This window comes from Crocuta crocuta, unplaced genomic scaffold (genome assembly GCF_008692635.1).
Source record: "Crocuta crocuta isolate KB4526 unplaced genomic scaffold, BGI_CrCroc_1.0 scaffold67, whole genome shotgun sequence".
Lineage (NCBI taxonomy): Eukaryota > Metazoa > Chordata > Mammalia > Carnivora > Hyaenidae > Crocuta > Crocuta crocuta.
Window position 1 is genome coordinate 2,081,457 of NW_027531896.1, and position 23,521 is coordinate 2,104,977.

The 23,521-nt window shown below is 42.4% G+C and overlaps 1 protein-coding gene across 2 annotated transcripts in view; it reads right to left on the bottom strand.

The window, feature by feature from the left end:
• The window catches only part of ACOXL (acyl-CoA oxidase like), a 337,609-nt gene that overhangs the window by 153,565 nt on the left and 160,523 nt on the right, over positions 1 to 23,521 (bottom strand). For both annotated transcript variants that reach the window (XM_077773455.1, XM_077773456.1), the window contains exon 12: positions 12,801 to 12,954. In XM_077773455.1, the coding sequence (XP_077629581.1) occupies positions 12,801 to 12,954 (154 nt within the window). The remainder of the gene's footprint in view (positions 1 to 12,800; positions 12,955 to 23,521) is intronic.

A 23,521-nucleotide genomic window follows, 5' to 3' on the forward strand; every position in this document is an offset into this window, starting at 1 on the left:
AGATTCAGTGCAATCCCTACTAAGCTTCCAATGGTATTCTTTACAAAAGTAGAAAAAAACACTCCTTTTATACAGAACAACAAAAGACCCCAAAAAACCAAAGAAACCCCAAGGAAGAAGGACAAAGCATGAGGTATCATACTTTTTCATTTCAAGCTATACTATAAAGTTATATTCATCAAAACTGTATGGTTCTGGCATAAAAACATACAAATAGATGAATGGAACAGAATTGAGAGCCTAGAAATTAACCCAAGCATCTAGAGTTAACTAACATTTGACAAGGGAGCAAGAAGCAAGGGAGAAAAGATAGTCTTTTCAATAAATGGTGCTGGGATAATTGGATATTCACATGTAAAGAATGAAACTGACCCACCATTCTTACACCACTCACAGAAATGAACTGAAAATAGGTTAAAGACTTAAATGTAAGACCAGAGACCATAATACTTCTAGAAGAAAATATAGGAACAAAGCTCCTTGACATAGGTTTTGGTAATGATTTTTTGGATATGATACCAAAGCACAAGCAACAAAATAAAAAATAAATAAGCGAGACTACATCAAACTAAAAAGATTCTGTAACATGAAAAAAACCATCAACAAAATGAAAAGACAACTCATGGAATGGGAAAAAAATATTTGCAAACCATGTATCTGATAAGGGGCTAATGTCTGACATATAAAACATAAAAACTCATGTATACTTCAATAGCCCAAAAAAAACACCCCAACCCCAAAACAATAAATAACCCAATTGAAAAAGGGCAAAAGACTTGAATAGACATTTCACCAATGAAGATATAAAAAGACCAACAAGTACATGAAAACATGTTCAACATCACTAGTCATTAGAGAAGTGTGAGTTGAAATCACAATGAGATATCACCTCATGGCAGTTAGAATGGCCATCGTCAAAAAGACAAGAGACAACAAATGCAAGTGTGGATGGAGAGAAAAGGCAGTCCTGTGCCCTGTCGGTAGGATTATAAAGTGGTACTGCCACTGTGGAAAACAGTGTGGAAGATCTTCAAAAAATAAAAAATAAAACTACCATATGATCCAGCAATTCCACTTCTGGGAATATATTCAAAGGTAATGAAAACACTAACTCAAAAAGATATCTGCACCCTCAGGTTTGTATCTGCATTATTGACAGTAGTCAAGGTATGAAGACAAGCCAACCATCAGTGAATGGATGAACAGATAAAGAAGTTGTGGCACACACACACACAGAGGAATATTATTCAGCCATAAAAAAAAAAAACAAAACAAGGAAATCCTTTCATTTGCAGCAACATGAATGGACCCTGAAGGCATTATGCTGAGTGAAATAAGACAGAGAAAGACAAATACTGTATGATCTCATTGATATGTGGCACTTAAAAAACCTCACAGAAAAAGAGGCAAGGCTTGTGGTTAGCAGAGGCAGGGAGGAAGGGGGAACTAGAGAAAGATTGTCAAAAGGTACCAACTTCCAGTTACAAAATAAATTAGAACTAGGGATGTGATATAAAACATGATGACTATAGCTAACACTGTTAACTGATGTATACGAAAGAACTTAAAAGTGCAAAATCCTAAGAGTTCTCATCACAAGGAGAAATTTTTTCCCTATATTATTTTCTCCTTTCTTTACTTCTTATTTTATCTACATGAGAAGATGGATGTTAATTGAACCTACTGTGGTAATCATTTCACAATATACATAAATCGAACTATCATTCTGTATGCCTTAAACTTATACAGTGATATATGTCAATTATTTCTCAGTGAAACTGGGGGAGAAGAATAGTTGTAACATACTCACACCAAATAACACCCTTAATGGGGAAACGGTAGGCACATGCCTTTTAAAGTCAAGACTAAAATTCAGGTGCCTGTTAACAATCAGTTGTTTCAACCACTGCATGGGAGGTCGTTGCCACTTCAATAATATGACAAAAAAATAAATGTAAATAATTGTAAAGGAAGAATCAAGCTATCATTTTCCACTGATGATATGGTTATCTACATAGGAAATGCAAAAAAACTACAAACAGATTATTACAATTATTGTGACAGTGCAACAAGGTTGCTGGATATAAGATCAATGTACAAAGTTGAGCTCCTTATCTATACATCAGCCTGGAAGGATTAGTGCGAAAATATCGTAAAAGCTATCATGTGTACTTTAAACTTCTTAAAAAATTATTTATTTTTGAGAAACAGAGAGAGAGACAGAGCACAAGTGGGCGAGGGGCAGAGAGAGAGGGAGACACAGAATCCAAAGCAGGCTTAGCCTCTGAGCTGTCAGCACAGAGCCCAAAGCGGAGCTTGAACTCACAAACTGTGAGAATGTGACCTGAGCCAAAGTCAGATGTTTAACCAACTGAGCCACCCAGGCGCCCCTGCTACCATCTACACTTTAATAGGTAGTTGCTCAGCTACTGTTCTCTGAGAGCTGTCTCACCACCCATACAATCAAAGCATCAGTAGGCATGTTCATAATATGTGACCCCATTCTCTAACCAAAAACAACTGAGATGGGAAGTACAACTCAAATTGAGCCAGGAATTCAGTGCTAGATCTTTGAGACACCATCCTGGAGTACAGATGAAATGGAGACGCTATAAATGTCATGGCCAAAGAGCAGTCACAAATGCAGAGGAACAAGGAAAATGAGCAGACACTCAGCAAAGGCTGAGAACACGGGACATGAGAGATGGATCCTTGACACCAAGAGCAGAGCTGCCTCCACTGCAGATGCCCTTCCCAGTTCCTGGTCCTTGTGATATCTAGATTCCAGAGCACATCTCTTTCTCACACTCTCATTCTCGCTCCTGTGCTCTCTCCCTCCCTCCCTCCCTCCTCTCTCTCTCTCCCTCTCTCTCTCTCCTCCTTTCCTGATTGAGCAAGTCTCTAACGAGTCTAACTTTCATCCAAAACATTTTTAACTGATTACAAATTCAAAAGTCAACTTGTGAAACTTTGCTCCTCCCCCTGCCCCCGCTCTTTATTTTCTTGATGTGATGAGTGAATCCTTGTGGAGAGTTATGGACCATCTCAAGGAAGGCTAAAATAAGAACACAGTAGAGGGGCGCCTGGGTGGCTCAGCTGGTTAAGTGTCTGACTTCAGCTCAGGTCATGATCTTACAGTTTGTGAGTTCGAGCCTCTCATCGGGCTCTGTTCTGACAGCCTGGAGCTTGGAGCCTGCTTTGGATTCTGTGTCTTCTCTCTCTGGCCCTCCCCTGCTTGTAATCTGTCTCTCTCTGTCTCTCAAAAATAAATGTAAAAAAACCAAAACAAAACAGTAGATTCAAAATTTGGCAAATTGGCCTAGGATGGATGCCAGCTTTATCCATTATCCTCTCATATGTCTGAATGCTATCCATTTCATATAAAATTTATAACTGCCTTCTTTATGCCCTTAAGAAGTTTAAAAGGGGCGCCTGGGTGGCTTAGTCAGTTGAGCGTCCGACTTTCACTTGGGTCATGATCTCATGGTTCGTGGGTTCGAGCCCTGCGTCAGGCTCTGTGCTGACTGCCAGCTCAGAGCCTGGAGCCTGTTTCAGAGTCTGTGTCTCCCTCTCTCTGACCCTCCCCTGCTCACGCTGTCTCTCTCTCTCTCTTAGAAATAAATAAAAACATAAAAAAAAAAAACTTAAAAAAAAAAAGAAGTTTGGGCTGAGATCTTCAAAGAAATGTTGCCAATAAAATGGATTGTCCTTGGGTCATTTTAGTAATCTCTCTTTTCTTTATCAATGATGAAGTTCAGTTTTACTGCCTGCTACTCTCCCACTCTAATTTACCTGACAAGATAAGACCTACTAACATAAGACACTCACAAATATGACATGTGGATCTTCTCACTGGGAGATTATTTTTTCCAATGACCACAGGTTGACAGCAAAACAATCGTGGACTGTGTTAACATGGAACCCAGGGGCCAGAAACAAAGTTATCATCCTCCCAAGGCCCTGAATTAGGAATGAGAGCCTTGGATTTGGGAGACCTGAATCAGAACCTGTCTCCAATTTCTACTAGATCTGGAGAAATAGCATCTCACCTCTGGTCTTAGTTCTTCAATCCTTGGGAACAGCATAAGGATAATAATTCTTGCTCACAGGACTGTTGGAGGATTAAAGGTGGCAACATGTATACAGGCTCTGGCCCCTTACCTAGCAGGGACTCAGAGAATGTTAGGCAGTCAAAAACAGAAACCTTTTTTGAAAAAGAAAAGAGAGAGAGAGACAGAGAGACAGAGAGCAAGTGAGCTAAAGAGAGAAATCTTGGAGCAAAGTTCTTTCAAAGTGGAGAAACAATTTATCATCATAAGCATTTTTATTGTGCTGTCTTTCTAAATCCCTAAAATCAAACAGGTTGTTGTCTGGATAATGACCAGAAAGTGACAGCAGAAATGAGGAGACACCTAGGATTTTAATCCAGAGTCCCAAAATGTTGAGATTCTTCTTGAAGGCCCTAACTCTGTCCAAAGGAAGAGTTCTCTGATCAATGAAATGTAAAGGGAAGACATTGATCAGAGACCCGTTGGTGTTCTAGAAAATTAGGCTGGGGCAGAGCCAAGAGTATGACTGAAGAAGTTGTCATAGTAGCACAGAGAGGGCTCTTCTACTGGGATCAGCATTTGGATCCTAGCCAGTCCCTTCTCAAGAGGTCTGCCAGTTCCTTGCACCATTTCTTTTTTTTTTTTTTAATGTTTTTATTTATTTCTAGGAGAGAGAGAGACAGCTTGAGCAGGGGAGGGTCAGAGAGAGAGGGAGTCACAGACTGAAACAGGCTCCAGGCTCTGAGCTGGCAGTCAGCACAGAGCCCGATGCGGGGCTCGAACCCACGAACCGCGAGATCATGACCTAAGTGAAAGTCGTACGCTTAACCGACTAAGCCACCCAGGCGCCCCGCACCATTTCTGAGTATGAGCCATACATGAACCCCTTTCACTCAGTTACCCAGTTACTTGGCACTAGGGTAAAGCCCAACTCACCCCTACCCTGCCCATACATGCAATCCTAGCCAGCCGGACCCATGACCCCCACACCTAGAATCCTCCACCAGCATTGCTAGCTCCACATGGCCCTGCACCAGCCAGGGTTTTTCTTGGCTCTGTTTCTTCTTAAGATATTGGATGGGGAGCAAAATGGTCTCTGCCATATTAGATCCAAGTCAGGCTGACCTACTTATCTGTTTTGAGAAATACACGTCCAGGGGATTACTATGAAAAGCTGAGCAGTTAAAGAAATACTATCTAGTTTATTCCAGGGAATAATAAATCTGCAGCTTCGAGGACGGAGGGGTGACCCTCAAACAGCTATGTTCCTTGCACCAGCCTGCCTGCCTGCGCAGAGCCCACTCTGCCTGAAGGACTTCATGTTCCACCAGAGTTCCAATTCTTCCTGGGGCCTAAGGTGGACCTACTCTGCTCTTGGATTTTGAGTCTGTTTTTTCTAGTTCTTCTGGCTCTTCTTTGGTCAGCAGCACTCTTAGCTGTTGCGTTCAGATGCCCTCTCTCTTTACGACTCTGCAACGCCAGGAAATCAGGAACCATGTGTGAGACACAAGTAGGACCAGGCTCCAGAGAAGCTGGCCAGGCTCCTTTGGGAATGAGTAAGGGCTTGAGCTTCAGCACACGGACTTCATGTCATCTCTGGGATTCGCAGAGTTCTGTTTTGCTTCTTTCAGGCCTTGGCTCTGTTCCAAGAAATGGTCAATGCCAGATAAATGAGGTGGTGTTGAATCTCCCTGAGGAATTAGTCTTGGGATTAAGCCTACTAAATAACTGAGGGGCTCCGCATCACGTCACTTTTTTTTTTTTAATTTACAAACACTTGTCATTGTTTTAGAGTTCTCTTATGCAATCTTTAAAATATAATGATTCAGTCATTGCCCAGCTGGATGACATCTCCAAACAGCAAACAGCAGCTCTGTGTCTAACATGAAAGGCATGGTCAGTGCATGTTTGCTGATAACCTTATCATCATGCTGGGTCATAGATCTCTTCTGAGACTTGCCCCTACTCCAATTTTGTACAGAAATTTCTTTATTTTGCTTCGGCCAGTTCTGCTCTTTCATGCGGGATTCTGAAACACACTGAGGACAAATGAAGCAGCCAGGGCCTGAGATGAAGAGGCTCTCACAAAGGGGCCCTGATGGAGGGGGTGGCATCTTCCAGTGTTGATATCAAGGGGGACCACATGGAAAGCACAGCCCCTGGACATGGGCATCCAGGTACAGGTAACGATCAAGGGCCAAGAAACACTGTAATAGGTCCCTGTGAAGAATGTGGCTGTGAAGGGCCAAGGTCAACAGCTAGGGTTCTTGTTAAGCACTACTGCAGTGGATGGAACAGCAGGAACTATGCAGCCTTTCTAGGTCCCACACTTGTTCTTGCAGACCCTGATGATATGGAGTCAGGTCTGCTGAGAATGTGACTTGCTTCTACTCTCCGAGGCTGTATCCTGAGGAGCCCTAACCAGGCAGTTCCCACATGTGTCTAATGGGTCATGGTGGGGGAGGGTGAGAGAGCTGGGATTCTTCAATGTAATCACATCCAGGAAAAAAAGAAGAGGAGATTCTAGTATTTACTGAGTGCCTCTCATGTGCTAGGCTTTAAGAGGTGAGGAAACTGACACTCCCAGTGGTAAGATCCAAGGTAGCAGAGCCCTGACCAAAAGATCCCACCCCTTCTGTGATGAGTGCTCCCCTCACCACCTCTCATACCGCCCCTCTTCATGATGCAACCTCATAAAAAGATTCTGCAATTCGGGGTTAGCTTTGCTATTCCTCTCTCAGACATTGTAGGAAATTCAATCTGAGTTTGCTTGGATATGGAGAAGAGAGTCAATGCATAAGTACAGTTAAATAGGAACAATCCTAAGAACTTGGTTGACCCTGTCAATCCTTAAAGAAAGAAGGTGGAAGCCGAGGCTTGAATCATGTGACTAACCAGAGCCCACAGAATTTGACTCTCGGTGTTCCCACATGGGCAGGTGAAGGGTTTTCATCAGGTCCAAGCAAGGCCAGTTGGATTCTCCACTTACATACTGAGATTAAAAGCCAAAATGCAGAACACGTGTGAGCATGAAGCCCTAGCCGTTGGGAATGGTGCCCGGCTGCACGCCAGGAGAGGACTTTGGTTCCCCAGCTCCTGTTCCAGCCCCTCCCTCACTTACCAAAGAGGTTTGGGGTGAGTAATTTAACCACATCCCGCCTTACTTTCCCTAGCCCTACAACAGGGGGCGAGAGCAGAGAATCACCTCAGAGGGTCTGATAGGAAAAGAGTCCAGTCCTGCCAACCAACTTCCCCCATCATGGGAGGATCCAGTTTAATGCTAACTTCTGGGCAGTTCAGCAAGACTCATCTATAGGCTCAGGAAGGGGAGAGACCTTTCCAAGGTCACACAGCTGTGAAATGGCATGCTAGGTTCAAACTGCGCTCATGCCATTAATGTGAACCCCCCTATTTTCTGGAGCATGGGGCACATCTGGTTTGCACATGGCACAGTGGTTTTGAGCATGGTCTCTGGAGACAGACACTCTGGCTTTAAAGCCTAACTCTGCCACTTTTTAGCTGCTTAACTTTGGGCCAGTTATTTAATCCCCATCAGGCCTCAGTTTCCTCTTGTAGCAAGTCAGTCTGATAATAGTACTCATCTAATTTGAGAGTTAGCTAAGTTACTACATGGAAAGCACTTTTAATGGTGCCTATGTACACAGGAAGTGCTTAATGACTGTTAACAGATGAAAGTAAGGAGATGCCCCAGCCCCTGGATCCCGGGCCCCTGCCTCTGCTGTGTCTGACATGGGAAGAGGCTCCCTTTCATCAGCATCAAGAATCGGTTGGAAGGGCAGGTCTGGAGGACCAGAGGCACTAAGCCCCATGGAGGTCAGACCTCATCTTCGGTTAAGTGTAGACCTCATAACAGTACATTAAACTGAAGTAGGACCTGTGTGCAATGGGGGTCTCATTCACTCAGTGGTATTTGTTCATTCTACACAGAGAAGGTGAGTTTCACCTCCTTGGAAGGCCTCCCAGGCAGCTCAGTGTGATTTCCCACTCCTGCTCAGGGCATTGCTTCACCGTATCAACATGGGCTCTGGGGTCAGACGAATCAGGCTTCAACTAGTGTGTGGGAGCCTGGGCAAGTCCAACTGCACCGAGCCCCCATTTCCTCATCTGCAAAGTGGGGATAACCAAAGTAACCACCTGCAAAGGTCATTATTGGGTTTAGGATTACTATGTCCTCTGGAACTGGCCCCTCTGTCATTACGAAATGGCCCTATTATCCCTGGCCTTATTCTTGGCTCTGAAATCCATTTTGTCTGATACTAAGTCATTCCAGCTCTCTTTTGATGAATGTGAGCATGGTGTATCTTTTTCCATTTTTTACTTTTAACCTCTTTGTGTCTTTAAACTTGAAGTGTGTTTCTTTAGGCATCTAGTTTGGTCTTGCTTGTTCAGCCAATCTGGCAATCTCTGCTTTTTAATTGAGGTATTTGCACTTAAAGCGTTTATGAACACGGTTTGGTTTACATATACCACATGGCTATTTGGTTTCTATTTGAACAATCTCTTCATTCTCTGCTACTTCTTTTCCTGCCTTCTTTTGATTTAGCTTAGCATTGCTGGATCCCATTTTAACTCCTTATTAGCTTATAGCTTATTAGCTATAACTCTTTGTATTATTATTTTAGTGGTAGCTTTAGGGTTTATAGTATAAATCTTCAACTTCCCACAGTCTCTTTTCAGGTGATATGATACCATGTCAGGTATAGCATAAAACCCTTACAATAGTATAAGGTTTTCTCCACTTCTGGCCTTTATGTAATTATTGTCATGCATTTTACTTTTACCTATGTTATAAACCTCATCCTACATTATTATTTTTGTTGAGAGAGTCCATTACCTTTTAAAGAGATTGAAATACTAAAACAAGTCTTATATATTATCCCAGAAAGTTACTATTTTTGGTACTTTTCATTGCTTTGTGCAGATCCACATTTCTATCTGGTATCATTTCCCTCTGTCTAAAGAATTTCCTTTAATATTTCTTATAGGGAAAGTCCCCTCCCTGGTGATAAATCCTTTCAACTTTGGCAAGTCTGAATGTGTCTTTATTATAACTTTTTTTGAAAAGATAATTTTGCTGAGTATAGAACTTTATCTTATTTTTTTTCCTTTAGTGCTTTTTAAAATAGTGGTCCACTATTTTCTTGCTTGTATATATTTTTTTCAATGAGAAATCTGCTCTCATCCTTTATCTTTGTTCTTTTATACATAACATTTCTTTTTTCAAAACATTTTTTTAATGTTTTATTTACTTCTGAGAGAGAGAGAGAGAGAGAGACAGTGTGAGCAGGGGAGGGTCAGAGAGAGGGAGACAAAGAATCCAAAGTAGGCTCCAGGCTCTGAGCTAGCTGTCAGCACAGAGCCCAACACGGGGCTCGAACCCATGACCGTAAGATCATGACCTGAGCCGAAGTCGGACGCTTAACCGACTGAACCACCCAAGCGCCCCAACATTTCTTTTTTTCTTAGGCTGAGTCTCAAGGTATTCCAGACTGACCTGTAGGAAAAGACACTATTTCCAGTCCCATGTGAGGACCTGATACTATTCCCTCCAATTCTTCCACATGATTCTCTCCCTCACACACACATGCAATAATCAGTGCTCAGTTGAATGGTCAGAGGGACCACTGCAGATGCCTGAATTCTCTCTCTGACCGGCCAGTTCTCTTCTGCCCCCTACCCTATCCCGTGAATTCCAGATGCTTTGGTTTCCCTAGAATCTCAGCATCTTCAAGTCAGGGAGTTCGCTGGGCTCTGCCTCGGCTGTCCCACCTAAGGGATGGTGTGAAAACTCTCTCAAGGCAGTAAATTGGGGCAAATGGAGGGCTCATTTGGCTTATTTCCTCACTGTCAAAGATCACTGTCCCTCACTGCCTGATGTCCAGTACCTTGCAAACTGTCTAATTCACATATATCATCCACCTTCTGGCCATTTCAGTCAGAAGGGTATACTTGCCACATGTAACTTCAACCTGGTCAGGGCGGGAGTCCCCAGATGCTCATATGACAGAAATCATAGGGCCATCCAGTTCCATGCACAGCATACAGTGTCCCCCCTCACATTATCTGGGCCTCACAACAGTGAGCGTGTACCTAGTGCACTGCTCCACATGCAGAGACAGAACTTAGAAATACTTAGCAATGACTCTTAATCAGCAGTCGTTAAGGCAATGATGTGCTTGCATGAACACAAATTATGAAAGTCCCAGTCAGTACTGTTCATTTGATGATCTAATTTTGGGGAAAAAAATGTATGAAATGTCATTTGTCTCAGGCTTGATGCACAAAAAGTGACAGCTTATGCTTCCCCTCGTACTCTGCATTTATCCACTTCATTGCTAAAAATGTTCTTTTAGCAACTCAATGTCACTCTTGCAACATTCAACCTATCACCCAAAGAAAGCGACAATTGCTGAGGCTCCTGTTCAAAGAGCCGACTTACGACTTTCTCCTGGTTTCCTGACACGCAGTGATAATACTATCAAAATAGACCACCAAGTGCAATGGAGACATGAAATGTGGAGAAAAAGAACCTCAGAATGCGCAGGCTTGCACACAACAGTTTAAGAGTAACAATGTGGGAATGGGTGAACTCTCTCCTAGACCAAATGCTGGAGGCTGCTGGGGCTTCAGTCTTCCCCTCGGGGCCCAAGATAAGCCAACCAGACAGGAAGAACTCATCACTTTTTAAAGTGTCAATGCTTGGAAGACATTATAATAGCCTTTTTCTCTTTCCCGTTTTCAAATACATAATCTTAAATCCCAAAGAGCCAAATTAGTAACATTCCAGTGAAACTAAATTATCAGAGATAATGAATGCACAGGGCAACAATTCAATCAACCAATCTGTTCATCATCCTATTTGCCATCAGTCCAGCTGTCCATCATCCTGTCTGTCCATCCAGTCATCCAGGAGGTTATGAAGGCCCAGGGACAGAAGGCCACTGGGCATGTCAGCCTATGAAATGCATCAAAGGGATGAGCCAAGGGAGGAAGACTAGAAGACCACAGGTGGTTTTGAGCACACCCTCGGGTTGAGTCACCTGTCTGTAGCCACAATATCTGCATCTGCTCAGCACTCTCAGCAGAGCCCCAAACTTCCCCTGTGTGGGCTACCTATGCCTGGGGGTGGGGAGTCACTTCCGGTCTTACCTCCCACCTGCTAACCTAAATTTTCTTGCTCTACCCCGGAATCCCTCTTCAAAGAAATAGCCACCTCCCTGGAGCTACAGGTGGAAACCGGCCATGTGGCAGGAGCCTCCCACCTCATCAGGTCACGAAGGAAGGTCACAGTGAGCCACTGCACCTACCTGCCTAAGAGGACCTCGGCTCCTGGCCCAGCTGTGCCCCAGTGCCAGCTGTTATTTTGCTCTCCATTCTCTTTCTTTACATGGGGACTCCCACACAACATCCCCACAGGAGCAGAGCAAGCGTGTTCCGTCACCAATGTCACCACCACCATCATCATGGACACAGAGTGCACACCTACCCAACTGAGGCCTCCCTGTATCATGGGCATGTCTTTACTAGGCTTCCTTAAGAGAAATGATTACACTGGCTTTCAGATGAGAGAACACAGGAGGCTCTCATTCCCATCCACATCGTTCATGTGGGAGAAACCCTTGGGCTTTGCCTATTGTGAAGGCCTGGCCCTTCCTCACCTTGCTCCTCACTCCTCTCTCCTCACCTCTTCTTAGGCACCAGCTCTGATACAGAGAGGCAGGATGGCAGGCTTTCTGGAAACTTATCCTTTGCCTTTTCTACCAATGTCCTTAACTTGCTCTTGAGCCCTTCTCACTGAGGCCAAAAGTCTTTGTCTTCCCCTGCAAGTTGAGAGCTGCCATTTGTAGGCCAATATTCAGCCAGATTCAGGATTAAACTCAGGCCAAAAAACCCAACAACGCCTGCATCTGGCTCACATGGGGATGAGGCAGCGCCGTCCCTAGGGGTCGCAGATGCAGGTCTGTCATCCGGGGATGAACCCCAGGTGTCCCTGCAGCTGCTGCCCGGAGTCCTTCCGTGCCACCGTGTCACAGGTCCACAACCCCACACCACACCTGCCGTGCCCTCACAGCCCATGTGGGTCTCCCTTCTCACCAGCTCTGTGCCCCCACTGGAGTGCAGAGACTCCCCAGGCCCTGTTTCCCCCAACCTTGCAGGCACCTCTGCTCTCAGGGGTGTGGGAGGATTGGGCACCAATTCTAGCTGTTCTCAATGTCCCCCTCAACTCTCCAAAGACTCATGCTGACATTTCCCACACCTCCTGCCCCTTACTGTACAACCCAGGCTGAGGCCTGGGGCTGGGGACACACTCAGCAGTCTCCAAATGCTTGGCCCTTCCCTGTCTGTCTTCTTCTTGGGGCTGGACACCCCTGGGGTCATTTCCTGTATTCTCCCCAAAGGATCCAAACACTGGAGTAGTGCTTTCATTGGCCGATCCTCACTGGCCCTTTCCCATAGTGTCAACAACGGCCACCACAAGTTAAATGATATATGCTGCGGGGCTCCACGAGCCAGGCCATCCTGGCCAGCATTCTACAAATATCGTCCGCATCAGTCCTGACCAAGTGGTAGGGGGCGGACACATGTGATGCACCCAGGGTCACCCGGGCACCAGGTTTCCGCCCGGCTCTGAAGCCGGTGCTCCGCTCGCTGGCACACAGGGCTGGCCTGGCACGTGTGCTGCAGCTGGGGGACCTGAGGGACTGGCGCCTGGGGACCTGCGGGGCTCACCATGCCTCCTGTGCACTCGCGGCAGTCCTGCAGGCAGCTGACGTTCTCCCACGTACTGTAGGCCTTCAGTCCCGCCACCAGGGCCTGCAAGGGGCGACTGTCCACGAGCTCCTTCCCACGGAAGATGTCCTCGTCCAGGAGGACCCCGGCATACCTGTGAGAGGAGTGCAGACCTGTGATGGACGCAGCAGCTCCCCCGGCCCCGCCCACCACCACCACCACCACCACAGAACCACGGCGCAGGCGCGACTGAGGCCAGCTCAGGGTACCACCAGCTCCTTCCTCAGATATTACCAAAGGCTCCATGTGCCCTTGAGAACTGTCACCCTGCCGCCGTAAGGCTCTGCCACGCCATCTTCCCCTTGAAAACTTCTCCCTTGCTTTCTGTCTCAGTATACTTTTCACATTGGCATTTGTCTTCACACCCCTCAATCCCATGAAAAGTAGGCACTCAGTTTCACTGTCTCCCTGTTTTAGTCCACCATATAGGATCCCATTCCAAACTACCTCCCTCTGCCCTTCACACACACAGAAGTTTTACATGTCTCTCATATTTTTAATTTTTCTAATTCTACTGCCATTGAAAGTGTGCCAGGTGGAATAAGGGCCCCCAAAGATGCCCACAGCCTCGTCCCTGAAGCCTGGAATAGGTTACCCCACATGGCAGAAGGGATTTTTCACTTGTGATTAATTAAGGATCTTGAGATCGGGAGATCATTCTGGATGATCCAGGAGAACCTAGTGTAATCACGAGGGGCCTCATACGTGAGAGGGAGTCAAGAGAAGATGTGACAACTGAGCAGTCAGGGAGACACAGCCAGAGACTCTACTGGCCATTGCTGGCTTTGAAACGGAGGAAAGGGCCATGAGCTAAGTAATGAGGTAGCTTCCAGAAGCTAGAAAAGGCAAGGAAGCAGATTCTCCCCTAGAGCCTCCAGAAGGAGTGAGTGCACTTCGAGTTTTCATTGAGACCCATGTCAGACTTCTGATCTCCAGAGCTACAACAAACGTGTGTTCCTTTAAGCCACCAAGTTTCTGCGATTAGTTTTAGCACCAATAGACAGGTATACAATATGAATAATTTCTTCCTTCAAAGTGGTTAAGAGTCACGGTTTCCCTTCACCTCTCAGCCACCTGTGACCACAACTGCTGTACAGTGCAATGTCTGTGAGCCTCCCTCGATCTGCACACCTTCCCCTTGGGTTTTCTTCTTCGCCATATTTCAAATTACTGTAATGGAGAGTATAGGTTTCCCTCTCTCTCCCTTCTTCTGAACACCTTCCTACTGACCTTGTTTTTAAAGCCTCTTAAAATGAGTTATTGTTTGTAACAACTGGTAATAAAATCTTTAGTGAACTCTTTCTCGATATGCTCAGCCAAACTCCAGGACCAGGCTCTAAAGTCAAGGGTGGTAAACACACTGGGTTGGGTACTTTCCTCTAAGCACCTCAAACTCATGGAAAGCACCATGAAGTATGGCCTTACTGGTCTTCTCAACGGAAGTCCCAGACTCGGGACATTGATAAGAGTGATGGCAGTTAGAGGTGTTGATTCATTGATTGTTTTCAATCAACTGAGTGTCATCTATTGAGGTGCTTATATGGTGTTTCTCCCTTATAATGTTAACATGGTAAATCATATAAGTTGATTTTCAAATGTTACACAAACCTAATACTCCTAAGATAAACCCCACTTGATCACTATATATTATTTTACAGTAAAATATACTGATCTATTAACACTTTGTTCACAAAGGATATTGGTCTCACAACATCTTTGTCCGGTTTTTGGTGTCAGGGTAATGCTCCTAAAATGCGATAGAAAGTTTTCCCTTCTCCTTTATTTTGTGAAGGAGTTTGTGGTTTTTGTTTAGTGTATTTATGTTTAGTACAGTTAGTATGTTTTCTTTTCTTAAGTATTTGGTAGATTTCACCAGCAATGCCAGATGAAGCTATTCAGATTTTTCATTCTTTTTGAGTCACTTTTAGTAACATGTATCTTTCATGAAATTTTCCATTTCACATCCATTGTCAAACATATTGGTATTACATCAACATTACATCAATATAATATTTAATTTTATCCTTTCAATGTCTGTAGGATGTGTAGTGAAGTCATCTCATTTATTTCAGACACTGATCGTTGGTGTCTCTTTTTTTCTTAATCTAGCTGAAGGTTTATCAATTTTATCTGTCTTTTGAAAGGAAAAAATTTTGGCTTAATTACATTTATTTTTGGCTCTTTATTATTTCATTTTTTAAATAGTTTTTGTCAAGTTGGTTTCCATATAACACCCAGAGCTCATCCCCACAAGTGCCTTCCTTCTTATTTCAAAGACCTCTCTCATTTTTCTTATTCTTTGTGCTTACTTTGAATTTGATTTGTTCCTTTTTTCTAACTTCTTAAAATGGAAATTTATACCATTGATTTTCCATCTTTCTTCTTTTATTTCCTATTTTTTTCTTTTTTTAAAAGTAGGCTACATGCCCACCGTGGAGCCCAACTCAGAGCTTGAAGTCATGACCCTGAGATCAAGACCTGAGCTGAGATCAAGAAGAATTCGATGCTTATCTTCCTGAACTACCCAGGTGCCCCTCTACCTTTCTTCTTTTCTAATGTAAGCATTTGAATTATAAATTTTCATCTAAGCACTGCTTTAGCTATATACCACAAATTCTCATATGTTCTGTTTCATTTTCATTTTGTTCAAAATATTTTCTAATTTCCCTTGTGGTTTCTTTTTTGACCTATAAATTATGTGTGTTGTCTAATTTTCTAATGGTATGGGCTTATTCCAGATGTTTTTATAATTAATTTCTAATTTAATTTCATCATAATCAGAAAACATATTTTGCATGATTTCAATCCTTTACATTTACATGGTCTGTCTTAATAATGTTCCATGTGCACTTGAAAAGAATAGACATTTTTCCAAAGAAAGACATACAGATGGCTAAAAAACAGGAAAAGATGCTCAACATTACAAATCATCAGGGATATGCAAATTAAAACCACAATGAGATATCATCTCACACCTGTCAGAATGGCTAAAATAAAAAACACAAGAAATAACAAGTGTTGGTGAGGATATGAAGAAAAAAGGAACCCTTGTGCACTCTTCGTGGGAATGCAAATTGGTGCAGCCACTGTGGAAAACAGTATGATGGTTCCTCAAAAATTAAAAATTAAATTACCATATGATTCAATAATTCCACTACTGGGCATTTATCCAAAGAATATGAAAACACTAATTCATGCACCCCTATGTTTACTGCAGTAGTTTTTACAATAGCCAAGATATGGAAGCAATCCAAGTGTCCATTAATAGATGAATGGATACAGAAGATCTGGTATATATACATACAGTAGAATGTTATTCAGCCATAAAAAAAAAAAAAGAATGAAATCTTGCCACTTGCAATAACATGGATGGATACAGAAGGTGTAATGCTTAGTGAAATAAGTCAGTCAGTGAAACACATATCCCATATGATTTCACTCATATGTGGGATTTAAGAAATGAACCAAGTGAACAAAGAGAGGGAGACTGAAAGAGAGAGAATTAAAAAACCACTCTTAACTATAGAGAATAAACTGATGGTTACTAGAGGGGAGGTGGTTGGAGGGGATGGGTGAAATAGGTGAAGTGGATTAAGAGTATGCATATCTTGATGAGCACTAAGTAATATATAGAATTGTTGAATCATGGTTTGCCCCCCTCCCTCTCCCCCCCGCTTCCCCCCTTCTTCTCCCCCATGGTCCTCCGTTAAGTTCCTCCTAATCCTCCTATACCTGGAAACATATGGTATTCATCCTTCTCTGCCTGACTTATTTCGCTCAGCATAACACCCTCAAGATCCATCCATGTTGCTACACATGGCCAGAACCATGAGAGACTCTTGAATGTTGAGAACAAACCGAGGACTGATGGGTATGGAGGAGAGGGGAAGGGGGGTGATGGACACTTGTGGGGATGAGCACTGGGTGTTGTATGGAAACCAACATGACAATAAACTATTAAAAAAAAAGAATTGTTGAATCATGCATGTATTGTACACCTGAAACTAATATAACCTAATATAGCACTGTATCTTAATTATACTTAAATAAAATAAAGTAAAATAGAAAAGAGAAAAGGAAAGTGCATTATGTTGTTGGCTATTCTGTAAATGTCATTAGGTCAAGCCCATTAGTAATACTGTTCCTATATCTTTTATATCATTACTGTTTATTATATCAATTTTTAAATATCAATTACTGTTTATTATATTAATTACTCAGAAGGACTGATGTCTGCAACTTTAATTTTAGATTTGTTAGTTTCTCCTTTCAATACTTTCCACTTTTGCTTTATGGATTTTGAAGCTATTTTGTGAGTCCAAGTCCATATACATTTGATTATGTCTTTTTGATGAATAGACTGCTTTATCATTATTTCCTCTTTAACTCTGGTAATATTCTTTTTCTGTAGTCTACCTTATCTGATATGAATATGTCCACTTCAGCTCTCTTATGGTTAATGTTTGCAGGTGTAAATGCTTTATTCTCACACTTCTAATCTCATATTTTATATTTTAAGTGGGTTTCTTATAGAAAGCATCTAGTTCACTCTTGATTTTTTATCATGTCTGACAATCTGCAAATTAAATAGGAGGGTTAAACCATTTATACCTAATGCAATTATAAACATGATTAAGTATGAAACTATTATGTTGTAATTTTCCCCTCTATTTATCCCATATGTTCTTTGTTCTTTTTTCCCTCTGCTTCTGTCTTCTTTTGATTAACTGAATAGGTTTTAGTATTCTACCGTAGAGTTTTAACTATGTTACTTTTATGGGGGTTTTTTGTGTGATTTTTATGGTCTAAACTATGCATCTTTAACCTAACACATTCTTCTCTCAAATAATGTTGCACCACTTCTCAGATAATGTAATAACTTTATAATACAACAATATAATTCCATTTTATTCTCCCACTCATTGTGCTATTTTTGAGATTATATATATATATTCTCTATACATGTTGTATATATTATATGTATGTTTTAAAATTCATGCATTTTTGCTTTAAATAAGCAAATTTATCTTTTTTCCTTATCAACATTGAGGATAATTTATGTTACAACAGAGTGCATTCATTCAAAGCATGCCATTTAAAGAGTTTTGACAACTGTACATACCCATAACACCAGAATCAAGCTACAGAACATTTCCAACACCTTCCAAAAAATGCCTCATGTCTTTTTGCAGTCCATCCCTTCCTTGATCCCCATCTCCAACCAACCACTAACCTGCTATGTGTCAACAGAGATTAGTTTACATTTTATGTAAATAAGATTATACAATATGTTATTTCTTGCTTCTTTCAATCAGCACAGTTTTGAGATTCACCCTTACTGTAGCATGTATTAGCATTTGTCCCTTTTATTATTGCTGACCAGAATTGCATTCTATGCAATGCATATATCACCCATCATTTCTGCATTCACTGTTGATGAACATTTTGGTTGTTTCCAGTTTAGGGCTATTACAAAGAAAACACTATGGAAATTCATGTAAAAATCTTAGAGGAGACATATGTCTTTATTTTTCTTCAGTAAATATGTAGGAGGGAAGTGACTGGGTCATATGGTAGATATATTTTTAACTTTTTAAAGAAACTGCCAAACAGTTTTCCAAAGTGTTTGTGCAATTTTACGTTCCTACCTGCAGTGTAGAATTCTAGTTGTTCCACGTCTGCCAATAGTTGGTCTTTTGAGTCTTTTAAATTTTAGTCAATCTAGTGGATATGTAATGGTGTATCCTCATGGCTTTAATTTGCATTTCCCTGATAACTAGCATCTTTTCATGTGCGCTTTGGCTGATCAGTCATACATTTTTTTAAATTGTCATTTGGTTCTTTTGTGCATACTCTACTGGCTTGCCCATCTTATTTTTAGTTGAATTTTATTTTCAGTATTTTTACATATTCTAGATAATATTCCAGTGTCAGATATATGTATTGCAAACATTTCCTCCCATTCTGTGGCTTGTCTTTTCATTTCCTTAATGACAAAATCAATTTCAGCTAGGATATTTACCTTTTTCCCATCCATAGGATAATACTGCAATGTCTGAATATCCTTGTTTGCTCAGTGAAACTTGGAACATGTAAAAGATGTTGCACTGGGCCTCATTCTACGGCAAACAGGAAAGACTGCTATCCAGCCTCATTACTGAAACCAGTAAGCTGGGTCAAATGGAAATACAGGGAAATCATCATTTGTTTAATTGACACTTCATCTAACTCCATCCTTCCAACAACCCCATGAAATAGGAAATTATATCCCCATGTTATAGATGGGGAAGAGAAGTCCAATTAAGGCTACATACCTAAGTCTAGGTCTCCAGAGCAGAGCAGTGCTAGGATTCAAACCTAGGACTTTCTAATCCTAAACATGCTCTTTTCATGATGAATAATGAGTTTGTCAGAGCCCTGAGGAAGTTAATAGTGTTCTCGAGCTACGCTATAGTACCACCACCCATGTCTTGCACCCTGACTGCAATACAATATTTCTCAGAGAATCCCAGAGCTAAGCATTAAAAAAAAATGTACATATGACTCCCTGCTGACCTCCCTAAACACACGAGCACACACACAACCCTGGACATTCCCTATGGTAGAAATAGGTGCGGAATAAGAAATGAATCTGCTTTAAGAAAAGAAAGACTCATTAGACTCTCTCATACCACAGGTCTAGTGAGATTTCTTCCCAATGCTGGCCTGTGGTTTTACTTACCACTGACCAGACAAAGACCCTGCTGAGGGAGAGCCTCCACCTGCCCGACACAAAGGTGTACCCAGTGACTCTTATTCTTTAACATACTCTCATGTCTGCTGGCAAAGGGGAACTGAAAAGCCCCCCATGGGCAGGGTATGGTAGAGTCCAGAAGGTGCATATCTTAAGAATATCTGATATAAGAAACTCAGAGTGGCCCAGAGGATAAATTAGGATTTATGGATTCTGTGGAAAAATCATTCCTCATTTCTAAATATGGTTATTTTATAGGCAATGCCTCTAAAAATGCAAGGTACTTGTGTATAGGTTACATCCACTTGAAATATTAGAACCCAGCTACAGTGTGAGATTCAGGAGAAATGCAGAGTGTCTCTAAACATTAAGTCAGTGAGAGGGCAGGGTTCAATTTACAAAAGTCTGTTTTACATAAAAACAGCAGACAAGACATTTTGGGAATAAGATTTCAGGATTATATTAAAAACACAGCTCAAGGTACAAATGGCGGTGTTCATTTGCTGATGAATATCTGAAGTACTTAACTATCCTGGACTCCATTCTTTGAAAAGGACAGGACTTTGGTGAGTTTCTGAAACCATGAAGTATCATTCTGCCCATTCATTTAATCCACAAATATTAATGAAATCTTACTTTGTGCCAGGCACAGTTCTAGTTACTATGGAAACATCAATTAAAAAACAAAGAGAAACTTGGTGAGATGTCTGAGGTGTTAAAGAAGTTACATGATAATGTGATGCGATACATGATAAGCAATCGAATATGTGTTAGTTACTGTTGTAATTTTCTTCTTAACGATGTTGGGTAGGGGCACCCAGATGGCTCTGTCAGTTAGGCGTCCGACTCTTAATTTCAGCTCAGGTCATGATCATATGGTTCGTGAGACTGAGCCCCATGTTGGGTTCTGCGCTGACAGCGTGGGGCTTGCTTGGGATTCTCGCTCTTCCTGTCTCTGTGCCCCTCCCCCCACTCAGGCACAAGCTCTCTTTCTCTCTCTCTTTCTCTTTCTCTCTCTCTCTCTCTCATATAAATAAATAGGGGCACCTAGGTAGCTCAGTCCATTGAGCGTCCAACTTCGGCTCAGGTCATGATCTCTTGGTTCACAAATTTGAGCTCTGCGTCGGGCTCTGTGCTGACAGAGAAGAAGCAGCAGAACCTGCTTCAGATTCTGTGTCTCCCTCTCTCTCTCTCTACCCCTCCCATGCTCGTGCTTTGTCTCTCTATCTCTCAAAAGTAAATAAACACTTAAATAAATAAATAAATAAACAAATAAAATGTTGGGTAAAAAGAGATTGTCAGAGAAAATGACAGAATCCAATTGCAAGATAACAGCAATGCGGCTGTGACCCGCCCCCCTCCCCACTCCTGGCCTGGAACCCAGCCTCGAATAAATAAGTGGTGAGGTGGACCCAAAATACTCGTTTTGGCTGGTACACTTAAAATACTGATATTAGAAGCTAGGAAATTCATTTTAGTAGCAAATCCCACTAAATGACTCCCAGGAGAGGTATCAGCTACCAACTGTACTGGCCAGCTAGCTCTTGGACTAACTCCTTCACACCATGCAACTTCTGCTTCAGGGACCAATAGAAAGTTTAGAAGCAAAGCTTCAAACAACTATGTGGCCAAGTGTGATGTAATTATACAAGGCAATTTCTGTCGGTTCAGTTAAAGCAACCTGTGCAGAGCACTAGGTACCCTTAGATGTGGAGATGCCAAATTAAGGACCCACAACTTCTATGTGTGAAGAGGTCACAACCACAAACCAAGAGTAATGGTACAATGATAAGAGGGGTCCAGGCTGCTGCTCGAAGAAGCTTACAAGGGGGCTCCTTATTCCAAGAGAGACTCAGAGAAAGTGTCTCGGAGGGGATGACAGCCTGAACTATATCTATGAACTGCCAGTGAAGAAAGACAAAGATGTGAGAGATGAATGTGGGGGCAGTGTGGGGAGACTGCTTGTAGAGAAGGCCAAAGCAGGGCAGGGGCTGAGTACGGAACCTCAAGGTACAAGAGAGAAGACACATTGGAGGCTGGCAGGGGACAGATAGAGGAATGTGCCACAGGAGAGAGCTTAAGTTTATCCAGGATGGAAGACTGTGGAAGGTCCTGGAAGGGCCCAGCAGTCAAGGGGAGTTCATATTCTATTCAGGTTTGGTTGCTTGTGGAGAACATATGTATGAGGACCAGGCTGCCTGTGGGGAACAGGGTGCAGGAAGGGGAGCTGGGGAGAGTCCAGGTGACACAATAAAGAGGGAGAGCATTGAGTGATCTCCATGCAGGAGGAAACGTTGTCACAATGTGGTTATTGGTAAGGTGAGGATAGGAAAAGTTTCAGCAGTGGTGGCTACAACAACAACTGACATTTACTGAGCACTATGGCTACCAGAGGAGGGGGTCTGCAATCACAGTCAGTGGATGACTCATAGAGAGCATCAGCCGGGCAGTGCAAGACCCGCATGCCAGATGCCCACCAGTGTGATGCCCAGCAGTGTGGCCCTGAGCCAGGAAGCATGCAGGGTGCCATCAGCACTCAGCAGTGGGAAGCCGGCTTGGGCTGTCCTGGGCCCTCTGGGAAGAGGTTAGTAAGAGACCCAAGGATGGCACCCATGGCCAAAGGCAGAAAACAGGAATCCTACATGGCCACATGGGCCACCCAGGCAGGGCTGTTGGCTGCTGGTCCTCAGGGTCTGGAAAGGTGCCTGACACACAGGTCATGTGATGGAGGGAGGAGGGAACATGTCTGCCAGTTCTGGAGAGGGCGGGCATGGAGAAAAGCCTTGGCAGGAGTCTCAGGAGCCCATCATGTGTCTCAGAGGTCCACCCACCCCAGCCCTTGCCTCAGCCAGCCAGCCCAGCTAGCCAGCAGCTGAGGAGCCAGCGGGGAGAAGGGTCCCATCTCTTCCTGAACTGAACAGACTCTGAAGGACATCGAGGTTCTGTCCTCTCCTTGTTAAAGGCAGGAGAATGTGAGTGATGCAGGGTGGGGGTGGTGGCACTCACTAAGGGCTAGACTCTTAGTGAAGAAGTAATACCAATCTTATAAAAACTCCTTGAGAAAATATCAGAGAAGGAATCACTTTCCTATTCATGCTACAACGACAGCATAACCCTTATGCCAAAACCTAACAAGGACACTTCAAAGAAAGAAAATTGTATTTTTCACAGATGTAAAACACAAAAATCCTTATCCAAACATTACCAATTTGAATCCAATAATATAAAAATATTATAATACACTATAGCCAATTGAAGAATGCAAATCTGGCTCAATATTTGGAAAGTAATCAATGTAACTCGCTCCATTAATTGAATGAAGAAATCTCACATGATCAGCTAAATAAATAGAGGGAAAAAGTAAGTCAAAATCCAACATTCATGATAAAAATATTCAGCCAACTAAGAGTAGAAGAGAACTTCCTCAGTCTAATAAAAGGCACCCACAAAACCCCTGCAGCGAATGTTCACACTTAATGGGGAAATACAGAATACTTTTCTTCTAAAGTTAGGAACAAAATAAGGATGTTCTCTCTTACCATTGCTACTCAATATTGTAGTGGAGGTTTTAACCAGTCCAATAAGACAAGAAAAAGAATTTTTAGAAGGCATAAATATTGACAAGGAAGAAGTAAAACTCTCTTCATGTACATGTGACATGATGATATGTATAGAAAATCCTAAAGAGTCTATAAAGAAACTACTAAATCTAATAAGTGAATTTAGTGAGAATACAAGAGATAAATATTAAAAATCCAATTATATTTCTTTATGACATTAAGAAACATTTGGTAATTAAATTTTAAAAGCAATTCTATTTGAATAAATTTAGTAAAAAATGTGAAAGATCTCTACACTGTAAATTATAAAACACTGCTAAGGAACATTAAATTCCTAAATAAAGAGAGATAAACCATCTTCTTGGATT